This window comes from Podarcis bocagei (genome assembly GCF_964188305.1).
Source record: "Podarcis bocagei genome assembly, chromosome: 1".
Classification (NCBI taxonomy): domain Eukaryota; kingdom Metazoa; phylum Chordata; class Lepidosauria; order Squamata; family Lacertidae; genus Podarcis; species Podarcis bocagei.
The window spans coordinates 48,968,845-48,993,227 of NC_138125.1; the positions used below are offsets into that span (position 1 = coordinate 48,968,845).

Sequence of the window (24,383 nt, forward strand, 5' to 3'; positions counted from 1 at the left end):
CACAAAACAACCCAGAACGAGACACCGATTCTAAAGTCCTACAAGCAAAGTAAAAACATCCTCCCTGCTCTGGATCCAAAGTGAAATCTGAGCTTCCTTTGCCGCTTCCAGTCAGCATTACTCACCCAAAGTCAAAATAATTAAAAGCTCAACAGCAGAAATTAGTCCAACAGAACATGCTGCTTCCTTCACATCTAATGAGCCCTTCATTTATTATTACCTTGTTTGTTTGTTTGTTTATTGCTTGTTGTGCAAAACCATTAAGCTACAGGATGTCCCCTTTGCTTTATAATGAAAAGGTTGACTTTGCCATAGGAAAGAGAGGCAGGAATAGTGTGGCTAAATAGGAAGAAGGCTATCTCTGAAAGTCCTATGTACATAGCTGTCAACCGTCCCTTATTTGGCGTGAAACTCCCTTATCCCAGCGCCGTTTCCCGTTGCTGTCCCGGATTGATGATATCCCATAAATTTCCTGGGTTTCAAAGGAAGCAGCTCCTCTCCCTCCCTCCCTGCTGGCCAGGGAGGAGGGAGGCTCCAACTGTGTTGCTTGGCTGCGTTCCTCACCCAATAAGAAGTCTAAGATCGACTGGGGGGTGGAGCTTGCATGCCTTGTGCTGATCAAATCGGCTGCGTTGCCTGGGGACTCGCCTTTGCTCAGCGCTTCCCAGCGGAGAGGTGACGGTGGTTTTCCTTGCTGCATCCCCTTTGCCGGGTTGCTGCGCTGTGGGAACCACCGCTTGAGGCTTCGTTTGGCTGCTGGTTGACTAAAATCCCTTATTTTGGCTGCTGATCCCTTATTTTCAAGGCTGCTGGTCCCTTATTTTCAAATCTGTAAGTTGACAGCTATGCCTATGTAGCTTGCTAAAGGTTTGTTATGTCATACAACACAGGCATGAAACAGCTCAAGGCAGTATCATACTTTGCAGCCAAATGTTGAGATCTTTTGAATTTGGCATTTTTTCCTGCTGCTTTTGGCTGCAAAGCAAGAGCCAGCAGCACAGTTAAGAGAGCTTGCTTCTGATTCCACCTTAGCAGCTGCAGCGGATTAACAGGCAGGTGGCCTCACATACCGGTCAAAATGGCCTGAGGCAGGTTGGCCACCTCTCGATCCAGCCCTCTGGCCAGATTGAGTTCCTCATCTTAGTTCATAATGCTTTAATTTCACTTGTTGATGAAAAATTGTATTTTAATTTCACTTGTTGATGAAAAATTGTATTTTACTGTTACTCAAACATTCTATAATGGAAAGGCAATACCTAATGGACTGTAGGTAGTAAATTCATTACCTTGTTAAACAAAGCAATAGAGCAAACAGTGGCACCTAAAGGCAATGAAGTGCATCTGCATTTCTCTTATAAAATATACCATATTTTCTGTGTATAAGACGATTTTTATTTAATATAAATAAAAGCAAAAAATGAGAGGTTGTCTTATACATGGACAGTGCAGAGGTGAACTATCTCTGTGTGGGAGATTTGTGGCTGCGGCAATTGTGTGGGCTTTTGTTGGGTGCTGGCAACCCCCCCCCCAAAAAAAAAACAAACTCTGGGCAATCTCCCCCCATTTCCTCAATTTGGAGTCCCAAAAAATAGGGGTAGTCTTATACATGGTGGCGTGTTATACACGGAAAAATGCGGTACCTATTCTAAATGCTATTTGCTTTTCCATGTGTACAGCTTTGCTAATGGAAAGAGACATATACTTTTACTGTATTAGAAATTACACAGACCCCATTTTTTGAAATGTCTAGTTTTCCAGATTCATGTGACACCTACATAGCCTAACGCCTTTGCAACCTAGAGATGCTAGATCAAACCATTAAAATAAAAATAACAAAACTGCACAGTTCTGCCAGCTGTCCTGTGAACTCGATTGGAACTGGTATATTGAAATGAGGGGTGCCAAGTAGGGCTGTGGCATTCTGGACAGATAATAGTCCCTTGTGCAAGAAAAAAACCCAACAGCTTATGTAAAACTTGGAGCAAATCTCCCTCCATTCAACTTTTGATTTTCTAGAGCTGGCTGTGGGTGCAGAAGGCAGACTGGAATTTACTGATAGATCTCATGGTGATTTGAAGTAGATTGCTTTAAAGCAACATAGTGATTCTCTACCCCCACAAAAAAAATTATATTGCTGAAGAAAGCATAGGGGGCACTGGGCTGAACCAGGAATGTTTGAGTATATATCTGTATTCTGGTACACATAAATAAATCTGAGCCCATGAATCTGAAAGCCCTGTCTGAGCACTGCTTGTTCCCATGTACAACACAGGAACAAGGAGATCCCAGGACATCTTCACATGTACACACGAAGGTGTCCTCCCTAAAGACCTTTGCAACTCACATGTTGATGAAGGATTGCATGATGTCGGGGGTGGCCTTATGCAGCACAGCCATACTCTCTGCTTCTGTGTTGATGTACAGGGGGGTGAATAATGCCCAAATAAGGCTTCCGTGTATGTCTTTTGCCCCCAACTTTGGTTGATGCATCTTGGAGATGTTGTGAGAAACAAAGCACATCCCACAAGTCTGACCAGCCTTGCTGTAGAACAGTCAAGTTCGCAACTGTGTCATTACGTACATTTTTATTAGCTCCGACCATTGCTTAATTAGAAATGCAGAATCCCTGAAGACCAACAGCCCAAAGGGGTCCACACTGGGGGCCATTGTCCAATCCATGGGGTGATCAGCCCAAGAGCAGCATGCTGTGTGAAGCAACGGTTTTGATGGCAGGCCTCATAAGTAGCTTAGAAGACTATGGCTATCTCACATGTATTATGCCTACAACTGACTCACTCAATTTTCAAACATGAGTGCCTGTGGGTGTTCACATTTTTCCAGGCAAGAAAAAACGATATTTGAAGGAGTCGTCAGAATGGAAGCAGAAGGGTGGTGAGAAGCAGTAAGGATCAAAATATCAATGCTTTTGACTTGCCATGGACCGGGATGAAAAACAAACAAAAATTATCCAGTGGCAATTTACCAGCCAGGAAAATAAAGAGCGGAAAAGGTATGAAATATGAAAACTCCCAAAATGGCTAGCCTTGTCCATTACCATTCAAAAGCAACACTTTTGGTTTGACAGTGGAACGGACTCCCTCAGGAGGTTGTGGACGGTCCTTCCTTGGAGGTTTCTAAGCAGAGGTTGGATGGCCATCTGTCATGGATGCTTTGGCCGAGATTCCTGCATTGAAGGGGTTGGACTAGATGTCTTTCCGTTGAATGTAGCCAGACATGGAAAGAAGGTGAATTTACAGTCTTAAGACAAAAATGTCAAGACACTGATAAACAGAAATATCCTTAGTTTATTAATAGATGGCCAAGACAACCAAAAAGGGGAGGCCATCACTCCCTTATGCACAGGCTCATGAGTACACCCAGAAGCATCTAGCTAGACAGTGGCAATGGAAGTCTAGGCTAAATGAGTCTTGGGCTAATTCTGCAAGACTGTTATTACAGTGGTACCTCGGGTTACAGCCGCTTCAGGTTACAGCCGCTAACCCAGAAATAGTACCTCGGGTTAAGAACTTTGCTTCAGGGTGAGAACAGAAATCGCGCAGCAGCAGCGGGAGGCTCCATTAGCTAAAGTGGTGTCTCAGGTTAAGAACAGTTTCAGGTTAAGAACAGACCTTCAGAACAAATTAAGTTCTTAACCTGAGTTACCACTCTACGTCCTTCTGCTCAGGGCAAACATCCCCAAGATTAGTGTATCTGTAACACATCAAAAGGGCAGACAAGGAAAGAACAACTAGGACTATGTGCTGCTGTTAAAGTTTCCAACAAGAGGTTATTTGGCCCTTGTGGACAAGATGCTCAACTAGCGAGACTATGGATCAGATGATGTAAGCCCTGTGTGAGAAATAAAACTGAAAAGTTGTATTGCTGGGGTGGGGTGAAAGCTGCCTCTCCAGATGAACAAGCAATGGCCATTTTGACAAGGTGAGCTAGTGAGTCACAGAAGAATTTACAGCAGTGTCTGTGCTATTGCTGTTGGGTGAGGGAGGAGGGGGGAGGCAGCATGTGAAAAGAAAGAACGCTTACAGAAAGTTCTTTACAAGTTGTTCTTCATTCCTACAACAGGGTCAAGTGGGCCACATAAGACTTTTTTACACTGTATAATAAAACCAAGTAACACAATACACATACACAATACGATCAGTTTACAAAAGAAGAGGGGAATATTCAGAGAGGAGCTTGGAGAGGGGGAAGGCACATACATTGTATGTGACATGCAAGAGAAGCCAGCAGTGGGTGCTGCTGTTCCATGAGACAAAGATTCACATTAAAAATATACTTGCGAAACAATTTGGCACAGCTTTTCAAAGAGAAGCATCTAAACTTTTCTGGCCAGTTTAAATCTTTTACCCACAGAGAAGTCCACTAAGATTCAGAATCCAAAGAACCGTGTTACTATTTTTACAACCTTGCTTCGCTTCTGCTGAACATTTAAGGAGCCAGGACCAACAAGCTTCGTATGTTCCTGTCAAGTGACATATTGAGGGTTGCCAAAACAGACACCATGATGGAACAACTATCTGAGAAAGACGGTGCAGGGCTGCTTCTCAACAGTAGAACATGACCCCTGGTGTTTTCTAATGGGGTTTATTTCAGAGTCTGAACTATTACTACAGACTTCTGATTGCTCTGCTACCAATTCCAATCAAAACAGACATTTTAAAAAATCCCACTAAATAAAACAGTCCTTACACACTATCTTGCATCAGCTTAAGATGAGCTTATGACTCGGCTACTTCCAATAAAAGTGTGGCTGAATGTTCTCCAGAAAGTTTCAAAGAAAAGTGGCCATGCATGAAATGCATGAGCAAAAATGGAAAAGAAAAAAAACCCCAAAAAGCATGATATTCCTCAGCTTGAGCATCCTCTATGGTAACTGAGACTCAACTATCTATACCTTAACTGAAGCCAAAATATTTAAAGGGGGGGGGAGGGCAAGGCACTGTCCTGTAAATCCACCATTGTGACTTGCTTGAAAAGCAGCCATTTTCCAATGATGTTCAAGTATTTCAGCTTGCAACAGCCCACTGCTAAAACATGGAGATGCATTGCCACACTGCTCTTGAGGAGCATTTATATGGATTCACAAATCACGGTGCAAGCAGAGGAACCCAAGGCAATCAAGTTTGCAGGACAACTTCCAACAGAAAAGGTGGAAGCACACCTATAGCACTCAGAGCCCTCATTTCTCAACAGTGAGATGTTAAGCACAAAGACCCTGCAAGCGTACGGGAACAAGGACACCACAAATACTGCTAGCACACACATGCTATCTTTTAAGAACAGTTTTGTCGCCTCCTGCTCCATTTTATATTGACAGGAGAGCCTTTTACTTCCCCACGCCACTTTCTTCTGCAAAAGTGTGGGAGACATGTGCTTTTATCAACATTCATCCAAGACCCAAACAAAATTAGGAGGTTGCTTGCAGCTAGTCCAGCAGGAATAAGATTTAGCATGGGGTGGGGAAAGCTATTCTCATGCCAATGCAGCAATTAGCTTTAAACCCCATAACACAAAATATCGGAGCAAACCCTGAAAGCACATGAAACTGTCGTACTGCTGTAGCTAAGGCAGTCTTGGCCTTGAGCACTGGCTGGTTGAGAGATCATAGTTGAGCTGTACAAAATTAGCCCTCAGATGCTCCAGAGGGAGAAACTACTCTGAGTGGGACTACTGCTGACTAGTCCCATTTTCTGCATTTGTGTTTGTGTATGGATGCGTATGCGAGCGTGCACACATGCACACACAGTGTTCAAGTAATGTGTGAGCCACCAACACTGTTGACTTATTTGAATCATGATGATGCTCGTGCAAAAAAAAAGGTGAATTTTGATTGGTTGCAGAAACCAATGCATCCCTGGATTCCAGAGTCCTCTGTACCCCTTTAATCTAAACCAGCTTCAAAAAAGTCATAGGCAGAAACCAAATAGTCACACTACGGCCAGCACAAGACAACTGTACAATTTACATTTATATACAGTATATTAAACATCATTCTTCAAGTCCAAGCAAATCCCTAACATTTAACTCATCAGTAGCTGTTCAGTTTTCTTTATCTTTCTTTTTTCTTTGTTTACTCTTTCTTCTTCTCTAAAGTACTATATAAAATGGCATAATAAGTAGACCAACTTCCACCCCTCTTCGTTATTTTTTTTTTCCAAAAGTGCAAATGTTGTGGTGGCCACTTCTGCTACATTGGATGTTGCCAGTTCCACCTGAGTGTTTTCAAATGGCGATGTGTCCGGTTCGTCCTTCCTTCCATCTGGTTCATGCTTTTCCATCGGCTCTTAGACAAGACGTCCGACTAAAGTTGGGGAGAGATGGAGCGGGAAACAGCAACAGTTTGAGGGAGGGAAGAAACAAAATTGTGAAATCTCCAATTAAATTTTTAGTAAGTAATGAACAGATTTCCCCTGTGAAACAAACTAATAATACCTGGAAATGCAATACGCAGTAAGGCTACAAAAAATAGGGCTTCTCTTTCTTTCTCCCTCCCTCCCTTCTGCACACCTTGGGGTTTAATGCAGATTTAAACAGATGAATTGCTGGGGTGGGGATATCTCTCCTATTGCACATACCAATTTGGTAACAACCACTAGTATACACCAAACTCATTAGTAAGGAGCATATTTTACTGGCTATACCTGTTGCAAAAGCTTTGTCCCTTTTTCAGACAGCAGAAACCTCACTATATGCAGCCATGAGGACTGAGGGCTCTCACCCACACTTCCTCTTGCCCTGTGATTTCTAGGCACAGTTCCAAGAGGTTTTTCTTTTGTCCCATGGCTTTCCCCAGGAAAACCCGCAACACTTCTCGGACCCCATGCCTATAAAACATGGGACAAACAGAAGTATGGCTAAGCGCCAAGTAGTGTAAAGGACTTTACCTGGGCTTGCCCTTAAAACCAACTCAGAAGGTGCAGCTAATAAAAAAACTATGCTGCTTCTATCTCAAGGACTACTCCACTCAGTAGTAGTTGCAGTCAAAGGGTGAGAGCCAGGCTCTGAATGAGTGCCCTCTTTCAGAAAGGTTGCCAATCATTTTTATTTTAGGCGACATTGGGCTAGGTGGGTTATTTTGTGTTTTGCTTCTCCAGGAGCCCTCTCTCCTGTGCATATTAATATATACTGTCTTAGGCACATTTATTGAATTTCATTGTTGTCTTAATTTTATTTCCCCTTGAGATACCTAGAGATGTGGAAAGGTAGCATCCAAGTGTTTTAAATGAAGTTCAATAAATAAATACTGACAAGAGCTATCCCAGCGATCAATACAGCTTGTCATATGGAAGCACCCTCTTGCCTGCTTAATCAGTAATATCCACAGGACTAGCTCCTTTCCATTATAGTTGGGCCAGGCAATGGCTAGCAGTAGGTTTAGGCAGGATTGGGGGTGGGGGGGAGAACACCAAAACACACAGCTGATCAAGAGTGACTCAGATCAGGAGGAAGGGGAAGGAATTACAGAAGTACTCACTGAAAGGGTTAACACCGTGTCTTTTTCCATGGGGAAAACTTCCAACGCTCCCTGCAAAATATAAATCCTTTGTCCAGTGAATTTTTTCATGTATAATAAAGACTGCAGATTTAAGAAAGTAGCAAGGCTGATCTACCAGTGATGATGACTGAAGGCCCGCAAGGAAGAAGTAAAGCAGAAAGTGTAAAGGTCACATCCCTCTACAGCAAAGGTATTTTGGTGGAAGTAGACTGGAAGAAATTTAAAGATTACTTGCAGAAATACTGTAAAATTAATGAATGTTGAAGGGATGTTGGATTGAAAATAAGCGGTATTGGTAAAAAGATTAACAAGAATATGTAAATATGGATTGACAATGGCTGGAAATATATAGTTAAAATAGATTAAGATAATAAGTAAAGATAAATGATAGAGGGTAAGGATTTGCTGAACTAACCATGTGAACTGGAATACAAAAAAGGGGTGTGTGAGGAGGTCAGGAAACAAGTAAATGAAATATAAGACATGAAAATGTTGAGTTCTTTTTAACTTTCTTTTTTACTTTTTATGTATTTTGTCTTTGTATTTTTGTATTTCTTTTTCTTTTATTATTGTTACGCTTTTTTATGCTCTATTTTTAATTTTGTAACTTCTTATTGTCTGTAAAATTTTAATAAATATCATTTTTTTAAAAAAAATAGAGCAAAGGTATTTTGGCTGAGTCAGAGTAGCCTGTATTTTCAAGAAGTAGTGATAATAATAATAATAATAATAAATTTTATTTATATCCCGCCCTCCCCAGCCGAAGCCGGGCTCAGGGCGGCTAACAACAATAAAACAGTACAAAAATACAACATAAACAACATTCTAAAATCATTCATTATAAAAATTAATTAATTCAAGCCACTGGCGACCATTGGGCCAGAGCTCTGCGAAGATTGCCGAGGGAGGGAGTCAGGCTGTGCCCTAGCCAAAGGCCTGGTGGAACAGCTCTGTCTTGCAGGCCCTGCGGAAAGATGTCAAGTCCCGCAAGGCCCTGGTCTCTTGTGACAGAGCGTTCCACCAGATCGGAGCCACAGCCGAAAAAGCCCTGGCTCTAGTTGAGGCCAGCCTAACCTCTCTGAGGCCTGGGACCTTCAAGATGTTTTTATTTGAAGACCGTAGGTTTCTCTGTGGGGCATACCAGGAGAGGCGGTCCCGTAGGTACGAGGGTCCTAGGCCGTATAGGGCTTTAAAGGTTAAAACCAGCACCTTAAACCTGATCCTGTACTCCACCGGGAGCCAGTGCAGCTGGTATAGCACCGGGTGAATGTGATCTCGCAGCGAAGACCTCGTAAGGAGTCTCGCTGCAGCATTCTGCACCCGCTGGAGTTTCTGGGTCAGTCTCAAGGGCAGCCCTACGTAGAGCGAGTTACAATAATCCAGTCTGGAGGTGACCGTCGCGTGGATCACAGTGGCTAGGTCAGGGCGAGAGAGGTAAGGAGCCAACTGCTTAGCTTGGCGGAGATGGAAAAATGCCGCCTTTGTTATAGCTGCAATCTGCGCCTCCATGGAAAGGGAGGTGTCGAAGATTACACCCAAACTCTTAACGGACGGTGCTGGCACTAATTGCACCCCCGCAAGAGATGGGAGTTGCCCCCCCAATCCCATATCGCCCCGTCCCAGCCACAGGACCTCTGTCTTCGAAGGATTTAGCTTCAACCGGCTCCCACGTAACCATCCAGCCACAGCTTCCAAACATCTGATGAAGTAGACTTGGGAAAAATAAATCTGCCATGTGCAAACCAATCTGCCATGTGCAATGTTTCAGACCACCACCAAAAAGTGTCATTTTATAGAATGATGATTTGTCCAAAAAAGCTTGAGAATGCCGGTTTTCAAGATAACCACCTCTTGCTAAAGATGCGAGTGATTTCAGGTATAAATTTGCTAGGAGCAAAAGTGCCTTCTCCTGGTTATAAAAGGTACTTCTTTTAGTGTCCATGGAAATATAAACTGAACACATCTGGGCAACTTTGAAGCTCAGAAACATGATTTCATGTTTCTTTTTGCAAACTGACATCTTTGGCAATGGCCACCAGAGGGTGCTAAACTTTAGGCTGCTTCCTAAAGCAGACTGGTTTGTTCAAGTGCTACCGCAGGGGTGAGGAACCTTTGACAGCCTGGGGGCCACATTCCCTTCTGTGCAACCTTCTGGGGGCCACATGCCAGCGACAGCTGAGGTAAAAGTGGGCAGAATAATGCATGCAAATATTACTTTTATACAATAAACTGGTTTCTACACACAGAACTCTATCCTGCATCCAGGCAAACATTCTTGCCAGGCAAAAGCACTCAAAGTAGGGCTGGAGAGAGGGTTTGGCTGGAGAAAATCTTGATGGTCAGACACATTACCACCCTGCCAAGCCTGAGCTTCCCCACCTGTGTCCTTTAGGTATGACAAAAGTGTTACCCACCTCCTTCCTTCCCAACGCCCAGGCAACCTTTCAGTTCTTGTAGTGAGATGGACTTGTCCTTGTTGAGGTCACAGTAGTCAATGAAGCGCCGCGTACATTTCTTGGGCTTGGCTTTCTTCTTGACATAGCGCTTGAAGGGCTTCATCTCCCTCTTGTTGATGTCATTGCTGTTATTGTTGTCCAGCTGGCTGAAATACCAATGGACTACCCGCTCTTCCAACGTGTGGCTGGGATCAGGCTCAGAGAACCTGGAAACAAGAGGAGAAGGAAGGCTCACAGGAAACGCAACCCCCAATTTTTCAATACTCTCTCTCTCTCTCTCTCTCTCTCTCTCTCTCTCAGGCAGAGCAGACTCTTGACAAAAGTTCTGATGGAGTCCTATTTTGTTTGCTTAAGTCTAGCAATAGCAAATGGTTATTAGGAAAAGCTGTGCTTTTGGTTTTTTTTAGAAATCATTAAGGGGACTTCTAGCAATCTCTTCTATCAGATGGAAGGGAAGGGCTTGTTTATAATATCTAACACATGGGGAAATTCAAGCAGAAAATTAGTGTACTAGAGCATTAATGTAATAAACAAGGAATATTGCTTATTTAAATTTCTCTTTGTAAAATTCTGCTCTTGGTGGTGAAGCAGATCCACAACATACACCTGGCTTAGAAGGTACTTGTTTTAGTGATGCTTAGATCTATTGTTTAAAGTGTGTGTTGCCTCACTCTCAGCCAAAACCATCAGGAAAGGAAAAAACCTGTAAGAGAACACAGTTAGCCACTTCGTAGGTTACTGTTTCCCTACATGCCACCATCTCTCACTAAACTTGAACCACATGAAAGATCTTCCAAAACTGCAAGTCTTGCAGAAAAGGGGCAGTAAATTTGTTCAAAAAGATAGTTTGCCTTCTGCTCCACCACACACCAAAAAGCCCCCTAAGACTTACAACAAAATAAGGAATAGCGTAGAAAGTCTCAAGAGCCTACTTTGCTTGACCACATCAGAACAAAGTCAACAGTTCTGCTAATGCTGCACACAGATAGTTTGAAGAAAGCTCCTTAGATGTAGATGCAGGAGGAAATGAGATCACCTCTCCCCTCCTCCACACACCCAGGTTAACCTGACCAACAAAAACATGTTTACCTAGGTCAGCTTTTTAAGGGAAAAGGGGGTTGGCAAACATAAGGCTGTTTCTCCCTTTTGCTGTGGTAACACCACAAACACGTATAGATGCACACAAGCACACAGCCATGTTATGGACTACAATTTCCACTATGAGGTCTTATAGTGGATCTAATGGTGAGCCACATTTTATCCACCTACAAAATGAAGGAATAAAACCATCTGTAAAGGTGCACTGCAAGACAGAGCTATCGCCTGTTAATCCATCAATAGGCTTAGAATGGTTATTAAGCTAAGGGTCAAACTAGACAGGGCATCAGCAGTTCTTCCTCTTTCAATGGAGTCCTGCCACAACATGTACAAAGCAAAGGCCTGGGAGAAGAGGAAGGGTTTTGCCTGGTGCCTAAGGATATGCAATGAAGGTGCCAGGCGAGTCTCCCAGGGAAGAGCATTCCACATGTGGAAAGCCACTGCTGAAAAGGCTCGCTCTCATGTTGCCACCCTCAGGATCTCTAGTGGAGAAGACACACAAAGAAGGGGCTCAGATAGTGATTGCAGGGTCTGGGCTGGTTCATATGCAGAGAGGCGGCCCCTTGAGGTATTGCGGTCTTGAGCCATTTAAAAGGTAAGTAAATTTATTTGCATGCTTGAATGTGCTTTTTAGATACCATGTGATGTTGTGCTGCTTCTGCTGCGGTGTTTTGTTTTGTTTTTTACTTCCTAGCCCCTTTGAGTTGAAATGCTTGAATTCATTCATCTGGTATAGCCTAAACCTCTGAGATAATCAATGTGAAGCACTTTGAACATTCTATAATGCAGTGGAAATCTTAAGTATTGTCATCTTCCCACAATCAGAATTCTCCCCTTGCAGTAATTAAATAAAAATAATAGTAAAGTTGGACATATGTAAAAGCATCTGCACAATAAATTCATCTGAAAACATGTGGTATGGTATTGCAGGTACAAATTGCCTCACAGGGTTTCAAAAGGACAGCAAATTGCTGAGTGAACATCTGTAGAAAATTGAAAACATTTGCTAAGGCCCTCTGTGGGCTGGCAGTTTCTGGCCCTGCTATCAAGATGAAAACAGTTGTTCACGATAGAAAGTGAGGAATTCGAGTGACAGAACAGTGGAACCGCTGACCTCACTCAGAAACAAAGCCCACTAATGAACACCACATACTATTCTGTCTCCTGCTAGATTTATCTGAGTTTAACATCAGGGCACTATATTATGCTCCTTAGCAAATGAGGAGGAGGACACAACCAGCACATTGGTTCTTCTCAGCCATGACAAGCAGCATATTACTGCTTCTCAAAATAGTTGTGTCGTTCATTTGCAACACATTTGTGAATCCAAACAAGCACCCATCTCAAACACCCACCTCTCTATAGTCACGAGCAAGGTTTAAAATCACAACCTTACAATCTGCCTCAGTTTGTCACCTCATGCTCTCCCCCCAAAGGCTGGCATACAAGCAAAATAGCAAATAAATGCTGTAAAGCTGTGACTTGACTGATACCTTCCATCTGACCATGCCACCCAGTTCCCACAGAAACAAATCAAGATACCTTTGAAGTTGACGGAATCCGTTCCGGAAGTCCATTTGATCCAAAACATTGGAAACCAAATTGTGGCTTCTGATTCGCTGCAGAAAGCTCCTGCAGCCAATCAGAAGCTGCGGAAGCCCCGTCGGACATTTGGGTTCCAAAAGAACGTTCACAAACTGGGACAATCACTTCCGGGTTTGTGGCATTCGGGAGCCAAAACGTCCGAGTTCCAGGGTGTTCGGGATCCAAGGTATGTACGACTGTAATGTAAACCATGTAAGTAACTGGGAATGTGTGATGGAAGCCTAGCAATCCCTGAAATGCTGAAGGGCTAAAAAAACCCCTCATATCGATCACAACTTCAGAAGCTTTGTCTCAAGCATGTTGTCTCCTATATGCAGAGATAGAGTCTGGTTAGTGACACGCCCTGAGGTGCCTGAGATTGCATTTTATTTTAACAGTAAGTTTCTAGCCCTACTAGAAAGCAGGTTATGAAGGAAAATGCAATCGTTAAATTTCTGGCTGCTCTCTCCTGTCAGTGTTTTCAGTCAATGAGTTGTTTGAACACCAGGCAATGAGAAACCCTGGGATCTTAAAAAAGCTGCTGTTCCCCTGCCCCTTTTAGCGTACTTTTCCTACACTCAGAATGTAGTTTGTCCTTCCTTTTTTCCTAAAAACCAGGATGCAGTTTTCCTCTGGTGAGTTCATCTGAGATCAGGTACTGCTTAAAAGTTATTTTCTGCAAACACTACTTCATGAAAATCAGTTATTGGCATGGTAAGGGCTTTTAAGAAATCACAGATTTTTCTATTTACATTTGCCTAGGTTCTCCAGCAAACTAACTTTGCCTCCTTTATTTTAAAGAGTGCTGCTTACAATGGCACAAAGACTGAAACACAAACTATTAAGGATGCCAAATACTCTCTGGAGTCTTCTTCACCTCTGACTCACTGTATTTGATACAACAAAATTACTTAAATCTGAAAGCAAGCCACTTCTGGCTTAGAAAAGGGTACGCATACCTCCTCCTACAGAGGTTTTTGGCTCATATTAGTCTTAAATCCAAGGAAAATGTGTTTTTTTAAAAAATTATCATCTGCATTTATATTTGCATTGCATGTTGAACATACCAGCAGACTGCAGAACATCCAGTTCACAGACATTCAACCACTAATACGATTAACAAGGCAAAAATGCCAAATTAAGATATCCTTTACAAAAGCCATTAAAATTCAGTAAATAAGATATGAAATAACACTCTCAAAAATATCTGCTTCGGAAACTGAAGATCATATTACTTTGCCCACTGCACTTTTCTAAAATATGATAATGTGCACTGTTACGAAACCAATGGGAAATGCACAAGACTTAGGCAGACTGATTCATAGATGCATATTCATTGCAAAATTCGGAGAAGGGTGAATTTCAAAGAACGGCTGTTTCTCGGTTTGCATATTGTTTCAAAAACGACAAATCAGGTACATACACCTTCAAATGCAAACTGAATCAAATTCTTCCCCATCCCTACTTATGACCGAGTCCAGAACTTGAATTTCCCTAGTGTATTATTCAAATGAAATAGTCTCCTTTAAGACCAGAGACATCTTTGGTTCTCCTGTTTCAGTTCAACTTGAATGCCTCCCAAACTCACCTTCCGCCTCCAGCAGGTGCTGCTGAGTTAATGGCCTGTACCATGTCTGTGGTGAGAGCATCCAGTAAACTTGTAATAAATTCTACTTTCTTCCCTTCTGGGCAGCCTGCAAAGGGAATACAAGCTTCCTTTGAACAAATGGTAGTCAGAACAGGTTCTTCTTCTTCCCAAGGCCATGTCTATGCTGTATGGAGTTGTCAAATTTTGTCTGGGTGCAGTTCTAATGACTGCTGTGTCTTGCATTTTTGCAGGCAGCCTAAATCACACCTGCCCACCCACCCCCTTCCAAATGTGACCCACATTTTAGTTTTCTGTCATATATGCATTCTATGGTGCTGCTCCCAAAGTCAACAAGGCCAAGACGGAAGAATGGTTGAACAAATGCATACAGCAAGTTCTGCATAGAAATCAGTGTAAATGAGCAAACAAAAAGTCCTCCCGACACAATAGGAAATGCAGCAAAGGGAAAAGGTAAAGGAGGCGATGAGGACACAGGAACTCAAGCACACATACTCACCAAGATAGCAATATCAGAGATTAACGTGGATTTCAGTTCACATGGATGTTTTAAATCACAGTGTGGATGTTTGTTTACTTTCATTTAAAATACAGTAGCACAACTGGATCCACACAAATACAGTTCCTGGTGATGTGGAAATCCATAAAGGATTAAAATGCAAGGTTCAGATTTATAAATAAATATCACCAGACGCTACAAGATTTAAAAATAATTAAAATTACCTCCAGCAGCTCATAAATCATCAGTAAACTAGTATAAAAAAACTAGTAGCCACACATGTGCAGAAGGGCATGTTTGAGTAACCAGCCAGCCACATTCTTCTGGCCTCCACCATTTTTGTACCAAAGTTTGTAGAAGAATTACTCTGAGGAACATGGAGCCCAACAGAAATGATGGGAAGTAAGTGAAAAGCCAGAGGTGGAGTAGGATTACTTCCCACATTCAAAGCATATATTTATTTCAGACTTTACATGGAGGGGTAATTTCTTCTCTTAACTTTTCAGGGATTTGGTTTTTTTGGTCTTATTCTTATTCTGGTTGTTTCAAATGGTTTCTAATACGCCTTGTGAACTACTATAATTACTGCTCATTTGATATATTGCAAGTCACTTTGGGAGACAGTGGCATACAAGTAAACATATGATGATGAAATTTCCTACGATTATCTTCTGGGAGTGTAGCAATATTTAATGAAAGATGAGCACAGATAAAAACCCAAGACAAAGCTCAACTCAGAGGTCCACTTGCTAACTGTCCCTAGAGGACTCTGAGCCATCTGACTAAACCAGTGTTTCCCAACCGGTGTTCCGCGGCACACTAGTGTGCCGTGAGACATCGGCTGGTGTGCCGTGGGAGGGAGGCGGGTGAGTCGGGCGGCGAGAGGCGGCGGCGGCGAGGATCCGCGTCGAGCCGGGGGCGGCTCCGCGGTGGTGGTGCCGAGCGGCGGGGCAGCGCGCGCAAAAGGGAGGAGCGCGAGACAGCGGAGGAGGAGGAGGCCGGCATGTCCGGGCAGCAGCAGCAACAGCAGCAGCAGCAACTCCCGGCGACGGCTCCTCAAGCCCCGCCGCCGCCCCCTCCTCTGCCCGCTATCGCCGCCACCACCACAACAGCCGCCGCCGCCTCAGCTGCCGCCATCCCTCAGTCCCTCGCTCTGCTGCCTCCTCCCACCCCGGCAAGGGGGAGGGAAAAAACTTTCACTTTTGTGCGTCCCTCCCGGCGTGACGCTGCGCGCTGACGTCACGGGGCGGGGCTTTAATGGTGGTGTGCCGCGAGATTTTTTTCCGGTAAACAGGTGTGCCGTTGCCCAAAAAACGTTTGGGAAACACTGGACTAAACATTAGGAAGAACTTTCTGACAGCAATAGCTGTTTGACAGTGGAGCGGACCACCTTGGAAGGTGGTGGACTCTCCTTCATTGCAGGTTTTTAAGAAGAGGTTCTCTCTTAGGTTATCTGTCTGGGATTCTTTAGCTGTGAATCCTGCATTGCAGGGGGCTGAACCAGATGGCCCTTTGGGTCCTTTCCATCGCTACAGATCTGCGATTTTATAATTCTCATTATCTTATTTATCTTAGCTTTTAATGCTGCCATAAGCAAGTGAGGTGGGAGTAGAACAAACAGAATTCTTCTCCACTCTGACCTGGAAGTTCTCTGTCTTTGAAAGGGTCATCCGTTTCTGGGCTCTTCGATCTGGCATCACTTTCACACACGGGGGTCTCGTATCTAGAGACCAAAGAGATATAAAAAGAAGACGTCCTTAAGGGATGGACTTCAGGAGTTCTCCCACTCTTTGCCCCGCCCCGTGAACAAGTGTTAGCTGGAGCAGGAGCAGCGCAAGACGCAGGTGTGAACGTTGTGCCCCATGGCATTTATTTGCCGACTTTATATACCTGGAGCTAGTGGAAGGGAATGGATCAGAGAAACTGGACACAGGAGTATTGGGGCGGGGGAGGTAGAAAGAGCAAAATAATGGGACTGGTTGTTGCAAGAACAGGATTCTCTCCTTTGGGCTTAATTCTACTCATCTTGACCTCCTACCCCACTCCCAGGGCCAGTCCTGGAAAGTTCAAAGGATGTAAGGAGATCACCTAGCAGACATGGCACACTGTCCCCAAAACCACCCCACAACTCTCCCAGAAACCTGAGCAAACCAGAATTCAGAACTAAACACACCTGTCTCACGCATGCCTTTTTTTGTTGGCTTGTTTTTACACTTAAGGCATTGGTAACATATTAATATTTTTGTGTCTATAGTATTTGCACTAGCTCATCATCACACTGTTTTCTTTGCCTGTTTCCCAAGGTTCTACAGGAACAGGTGGGGACAGCTTGCCCTGAAGGAACAAGTGCAATGACTGTGGGAGAGAGAGGCAAGTGAGGACAGGTTAACATATCAAGGGAGGGAGCAGCAAAGAAAATGAGGAGCTTTAATAAAATATGCAGAATCATATTAAAATACATTTGTCTTAGTTTTCCATCTGTCTGGGGTTTAAGCCAGTTTAATGTGCAGAAAAGAAATGCACCAGCATTTCTGACATAGAAAATATTATTTAATTTTAAATTTGCCTCTCTTTGACATTTAATATGCCATGACCATGGCTTTCCTCTAGGAGAAATGGCAATAAATCCTCTGTCCTCTGGGTCCAACTATGCTATTCACTAACAAGAATGCAGATGAGAAAGAAAGTGTATATTGAGTGTACGTCCTGAACCCTAAAGTGGTGGCTCCTTGACCCCCAGGCCACAGTTTATTTTATTTTCTAACATGTAATTCAAAAGGAGGTATTCTTACCGGGTGGAAGTACCAGGCAGAGGTCGGCCAGTGTCTACCAGAACACACCAGCAATATCCTGTGGACTGGTGACACTGCACTGGCTTGTACAGTCCTCCAGGGGCACATTCAGGGATAACAATCCCCTCACGAGGGTTCTGCCTGGCCTCTTCAAGAGCACTTTGCCTCTCGTGGTCACATGAGTTAACTTTCTCTGGAAAAGAAAAGAAAGGGAGGGTCACTATCCAGGGCATATGATGAAGCCCCACCTCCTGTTCCCAACTTGGTAATTTAGGAAACCCCATAAATAAAGGAATTAAGCCCTATTTACCTTCTTCAAACATGACTTGCAATATGATCCTACAGCCAGAGGCCTAAGATGCTGTCACAAAAGTCACCACTGTGGTTCAGGTTTTTATGAGCCATTACTTTGCCGGATAATCTTTAGCCAGTGATCAGGTTTGTGTGGGGTTTTCGTTTTGTTTTGTTTTTTAGTGCTTGATAGTTAAGGGAGATAAGGGACATTGGTGGCGCTGTGGGCTAAACCACAGAGCCTAGGACCTGCCAATCAGAAGGTCGGCGGTTCAAATCCCTGTGACGGGGTGAGCTTCCGCTGCTCAGTCCCTGCTCCTGCCAACCTAGCAGTTCGAAAGCATGTCAAAGTGCAAGTAGATAAATAGGTACTGCTCCGGCGGGAAGGTAAACGGCGTTTCTGTGCGCTGCTCTGGTTCGCCAGAAGCGGCTTAGTCATGCTGGCCACATGACCCGGAAGTTGTACGCCAGCTCCCTCGGCCAATAAAGCGAGGTGAGCGCCGCAACCCCAGAGTCGGACACAACTGGACCTAATGGTCAGGGGCCACTTTACCTTTACCTTTACTTAAGGGAGATAAGATACCAACAGCTGCAGTTGCTAGAACATCTCTCAATCCAGCAGTGTTAACCTGTGTTCCATGGAATGTTGCAGTTCCTGAGAATCTTATCAAGAGGTCCTCCCTTAAGCTTTTTCACCATTCTTGCTGGTGGAACACACAGCCGTAGGGGAGGAGTGTTGACTATGTTCAAAGGTACAGCCAGTTTCCAGACACTACAACATCACAGTTTGACAGTCCTGGCTGATGCTTTGTAAGCGCTCCCAAGAATGCAACCCAGAATCCCATGCAAAATGATTCTGTAAGGCTATGAGCATGCTATCATTTTAAACATCTTCAAAATACATTCTTTAACCCTCACAGAGTTACGATTCCAAGCCACCCTTAACAAAAGCTTTAGTGCATACACAGCCTAAGACATAGGGATACCATGGGAGATGTGTAGTATAGATTTCTCCATAGATTTTGAAACCACTGCCTAGATTACTGATAGACAGTGAATGATACTATACTAGAACTCCTCTCTGCCCCAGTGAGCATGGCCAGTTGTCAAGGATGTTGGGAGTGTAGTCCCGCAACATCCAGGGGGCATCAATTTGGCTATCCCTGGCCTAGATGGACCACCCCATACACACACAAAATAATGTTACCTCAGAAAAATCTCCACAAATGATGCCTTTAAACAACAACTGTGTGTGTGTGTGTGCGCGCGCGCGTGCACAACTTGGCATAACGAGAGCAACTTGATCAGGGTTGCAAAATAGAGTAGAGAGGAGGGGTAATTTTAAAAAATAAACAAAATCTGAAAAGTTAAGTCCTCAGCTGATATTTAAGGGAACTTTGCTTTGCTGACAGGCTTTACTCTTTATTTTAAGGTGACTGTTTCTGTGCTGTATACAAACAGAGGAGTTATTCAGTTAGAGGCCTCTGGGCATCCTCACAAATCAATTACATCACAAGCTGCCAAATTACTCAAGCTCTCTGCCTGACAGCAATTTACACCTTTCCTGTCAAGGTGAGGCGGGTCATTCATTTATTCAGATGCAGGGAAAGGGGAGCCAAATAATCCCCTTCATGGTCTGCTCAAGTTTTCCATTTATTTGTTTTATGCAATGGAAAATGCTCCACTGAAATGAAGGGCATTCCAGACATATTTACATCTTAACTCTGCAAAGTTCTGCAATGCAGGAATTCAAAGCAAAATGTCGAGTCCAAGAGTTCACACCAGCATCAGGTGAGGGAGCAAAGCAGTCTTGACTACGATCCTTCAAAATATGGAGCATCTGTTCCTGGCTCACAGGAGGAGAACGTGATCTTGTGCTAATGTCCTGCTCATGGGTTTCTCAAAGGAACCTGGTTGGCCAGAACAAGATGCTGGACTAGATGGGCCCATGACCTGATCCAGCAGGTTTTTCTTATGTTCTGAAAGACATACCATGTCCTCAAACTCTGGATAAGCAGATGACTGAAGAAGGAGTGGAGATGGTTGTGATAGACTGGGGAGATTGCAATGGGGTTTTTTTTATCTATTGAGTGTTGGGGACATGTTGACAGCTTCTCTGTGCTAGATTTTCTATTCTAGCTTCACATGTGAATCCTACTCGAGTTTACCCTTAAACATTTATTGCACAGCTGGGTAATCTGCAGCCTGGGAACCTCTTTTTATGCTACCTGACGCGGGTGGCGCTGTGGGTTAAACCACAGAGCATAGGGCTTGCCGATCAGGTCGGCGGTTCGAATCCCCGTGACGGGGTGAGCTCCCATTTCTTGGTTCCAGCTCCTGCCAACCTAGCAGTTCGAAAGCACGTCAAAGTGCAAGTAGATAAATAGGTACTGCTCCGGCAGGAAGGTAAACGGCGTTTCCGTGCGTTGCTCTGGTTCGCCAGAAGCGGCTTAGTCATGCTGGCCACATGACCTGGAAGCTGTACGCCGGCTCCCTCGGCCAATAAAGCGAGATAAGCACCGCAACCCCAGAGTCGGCCACGACTAGACCTAATGGTCAGGAGTCCCTTTACCTTTACCTTTAACACCTCCCCATTTTTGCACCCCGTTAGAATTCCTTGCTTCCTCTTTCTCCTTCATTTCCCCCATGTTTTTCCTAGCTTTCAGAAGCGTTTTTCTCCCTGCTCACATGTACTTCCAGAACAACTGAAAGGGCCATATTTTATTTGATTTTTTCCCCTGCTTAAACGGCTTGGGAGAAAATATGTTTCCCCCACATCTGTCTGAGAAAAAAAATGATGCATAAATTCTTTCTTTCCACGGTCCAGACCAGCATTCTCTTTTTAAAAAGTAGTTATAAACACCTGTTTAGGAAAGTGAGTCAATGTCATCAAAAAGACAAACAGAACGGAAAATAAATCATTCTCTATGTTAAATTAGTGACTGAGCTAAGGGAAAAGAACAATGTCCAGCATAATGAATGGGTGGGGGAAGGAGGTGCTGAGTGACAACTTGGCCAAGATAATAAAGCTGTGACCATTTTTAAAAGAATAAGACTGTCACATTCTCCAACTTCTGCTGTCATCAGGGAAGCAGGCCAGCAATGCTGCTAACCTACTGCTGCTGCTACAAGAAGCGAAAGAGGGAGGGAGTCCTTTGGGGAGATTAAAATTCTAGATTTCATCTTCCAACAAGAAATGGGAGAAGTGAGGCAAGTGCTAGGAATCTCCTTTCAATCAGGGCTGCTGACCCACAAAACATTTAAGCTATATTTTGGATTAATCCCTTTGACACTCCAAACTAATTTATAAGAGCTCAAGGTAGAGCATAAATAAGTGTGACTTATTTGTGAATGACATTTTTCCTGTTAAGATCTTTTGGGGAAATGTGTAATTTCATTTGTAGGCATGGATTTACACAAGTCACCTAGGATCAAACAGTCTGAAGAATACAATCATATTTCCCCATGGATGCTTTCATGGCAGTGTATGGCACGAAGCCAATCATGCAGACAACTATTAGAAAGATGGTCCAGTTTTGCCTGGAACAAGAAATGGAAGGACATGGTTCAGAGCAAGTCCATTTTTAAAAAGTGGTGTCTGGTTTAGCTTTTAAGTTCTCGTTTGTAGAATAAAAGCCATTGCAATTTCACTCTGAACTTAATTCCAAATGAATTTCCTGAAGTCCACAGATCAGTGCAGCAGAATTATATACTAAGGTAAAGTGTGCATATATTAGTGAAAGGAACACACAAAATGCATTATATAAGGGGGAACTATTTTGCAAAAATGTGTATACAACTGCATACAAAGATGTGTATATTACAAGAAATTCACACTAAAATCTTGAATTTTTGTGAGGCACTTAAAAAATGCAAATCACTGCAGAAATGTTAGGAACTGAATTTAAGTTTGAAAAAATGAGAAATGAAAATAAACTAAATTGGCTGTTTCATCCTTCCCTAGTACTAAATAGGTTCTCCATAGCAGGTGAAGGGAGAATCAAGTCAACCACCAGAGGCCTTCACCATTCTAAAGCCAACAAAGCTTTTAACAGGATCACTAACAATACCAGCTAAATCCTCCAAACCTATCAGGAATCACCCCAGATTTGTTTTATTATTTTTATTTTTATTATTTATTGAATAATATACCACCCTATACCCAGAGGTCTTGAGAAATATTACTGTCAACATTAGAGAGGGTGAGGTAGCCCATCTCAACAAGTAGATATGGGGTCATCTTAAATAAACGTACAAATTTCCCTTTATTATTTATGTAGTTTATTATTAAATGTTACCACTTTGTGTGGCACTGTACAGATTTTCCACCTAAGGCACAAAAATGGCTCGTCTGGCAACAGCGCATTGAGTACGAAATGCTACGGATGGGACATTGAAAATGGAGATTTGTATCCCCAGATCAAACGCTCAGCAGAGATCGGAGGCTTTATGTTCCTTATGACACAATTTCCCCTTCCCTACCAAAGAAACAAAAAGCCATGCAATACATTCAGTAACTGACAAGTCTTCAGTGTGGGAAAGAGGCATCTCCCTCCAGCCCCCGAAACAAAAGCCTGCAAGTAATGGAAACAGCAGGTAAGGAAAGGGCAAAAACTCCCCTTTCCATTTAGGAGCACAACACCAGCTGAGCAAACATTGGGAGGAGCAGATGCATAAGTGCCTCTCTATCCCCACTCTCTTTATACAAGAACACCTGCACTTCTCATGACATACCATCTAGGGTCGGATAGCAATCACTGGCGTATTTCCCTTTTGAAAAAGAAATAAGTGAAGACTTTCCCACCCCTTCCATAACCACAATTTCTAGAAGACCAAATGCTTTGTCTTGGGCTTTCTATACCTCTACAAAAAGCACAAGAAGAAAAATTACAGTAAAACACAATACAGTACAATTTTGTTTCTAAATTTTGTTTACAAGTGCTTTTGGTCTCTGAAGTAGCATGATAGATAACCTTTTAGCCTTTACCAGCTAGTGAATTTCACTGTGGTTCTCCTATTTGAAATGCAGAGATACAGAACCATATGGCAAATGTGCAGTATTGGTTCATAAACCATTAGGAGGAGTCAAGATGGAGAACAAACTGATACAGTGGGAAACTCTCCAAAATACACTTAGTAGAACTCGCCTGCAAAGAACGCAGATGGCACCCTTCACTATTCTGAACTCCAGGTGTGTGTCCAGTTTAACTTCAAACCATCTTAAATATAATAACCTGAAATATGTATTTGAAACCTAAATTACAGAGCTTAGCATTAGTCAGGGCTCAGCCCCCAAACCTATTTTACATTCCAGAGCTCAGCTCCACAACATCTGGAATAAGGCCAATGTCTTGGAGAACAGGGACAATGCATTTGTCTCACCACTTGAGTGCAAAATCCACCTACGCCGCATTAAGCAGTTGGTCCCTTACCTTTCCTGCCCTGATCTGGCCACAGTGATCCATGTGACAGTCACCTCCAGGCTTAACTACTGTAATTCACTCTATGTGGGGCTGCCCTTGAAACTCTCCCAGAAACTCCAGCGGCTGCAGAATGCTGCAGCGAGGCTCCTCACGGGGTCCCTGCCATGGGAGCATATTCACCCAGTGCTTTACCAGTTGCACTGGCTCCCGGTGGAGTATCGGGTCAGGTTTAAGGTGCTGGCTTTGACCTTTAAAGTCCTTTGTGGCTTAGGGCCCTCATATTTACGGGACTGCCTCTCCTGGTATGCCCTGCAGAGGACCTTAAGGTCCATGAATAATCATAGTTTAGAGGTCCCAGGCCCTAAGGAAGTCAGCTTATCCTCCACCAGGGCCAGGGCCTTCTCAGTGATGACTCCGACCTGGTGGAATGCTCTGTCCCATGAGACCAGGGCCCTGCTGCATTTAACTTTCTTCCGCAGGGCCTGTAAGACAGAGCTATTCAATCTGAACTTAGCCTGATCTCTCATTCCCCTTCCTTTCTTCCATCTCACTCCCCTTTTTATGAAGATTACCCGCTCTGGGATCCCACAGCTAATTCTCTCCTGGTCGTCTTGCTGGCCCAAATATGACTAATTTAGCCAGCTAGCCTTGGTGATCATCTAATGTTTATTGGATGGATTTTCCCACTAAATTGATTTTTTAATTCTGAATTTATTGTTATTCATGTTTTATACTGTATTTTATGCTGTTTTTTGTTGCATCAATTAAGTGTTTTAAATTTGTTGTTAGCTGCCCTGAGCCCAGTTTTCTGAACCAGGAAGGGCGGGGTATAAATAAAATTTTACTATTATTATTACTCACGCACACATATGGAACTAATGGCACGCTTGAGCCCCAGCACCTCTTTTGCAGGAAAGGTAACCAGCGTTTATGGGTGCCTTTCTGTTTTCATTCTAACTCCAGTGGCCAATCCATGGGCTCCCAGTCAAGCACTTTGACATTTTGTTCTAACGTCTCATGACACCTTGCTCCCCACCACCTTGCTTCTTTTCCTCCCCTTCTCCCTTCCTGCCCCTATGTGACTTTACAGCAGCTGTGGGGAGGTTGCTGTTATGACTTTG

The 24,383-nt window shown here is 43.5% G+C and overlaps 1 protein-coding gene across 2 annotated transcripts in view; it reads right to left on the minus strand.

Annotated features, from left to right (window-relative positions):
• Nucleotides 1-3,309: 3,309 nt before the first annotated feature.
• The window catches only part of SMOC1 (SPARC related modular calcium binding 1), a 69,680-nt gene continuing 48,606 nt past the window's right edge, over nucleotides 3,310-24,383 (minus strand). For both annotated transcript variants that reach the window (XM_081186331.1, XM_081186332.1), the window contains exons 8-13: nucleotides 17,549-17,741; nucleotides 16,397-16,479; nucleotides 14,240-14,345; nucleotides 9,928-10,175; nucleotides 7,493-7,543; nucleotides 3,310-6,319 (exon numbers count right to left, since the gene is read on the minus strand). In XM_081186331.1, coding sequence (XP_081042457.1) covers nucleotides 6,303-6,319; nucleotides 7,493-7,543; nucleotides 9,928-10,175; nucleotides 14,240-14,345; nucleotides 16,397-16,479; nucleotides 17,549-17,741 — 698 coding nt within the window. In that variant the 3' untranslated portion in view covers nucleotides 3,310-6,302. The remainder of the gene's footprint in view (nucleotides 6,320-7,492; nucleotides 7,544-9,927; nucleotides 10,176-14,239; nucleotides 14,346-16,396; nucleotides 16,480-17,548; nucleotides 17,742-24,383) is intronic.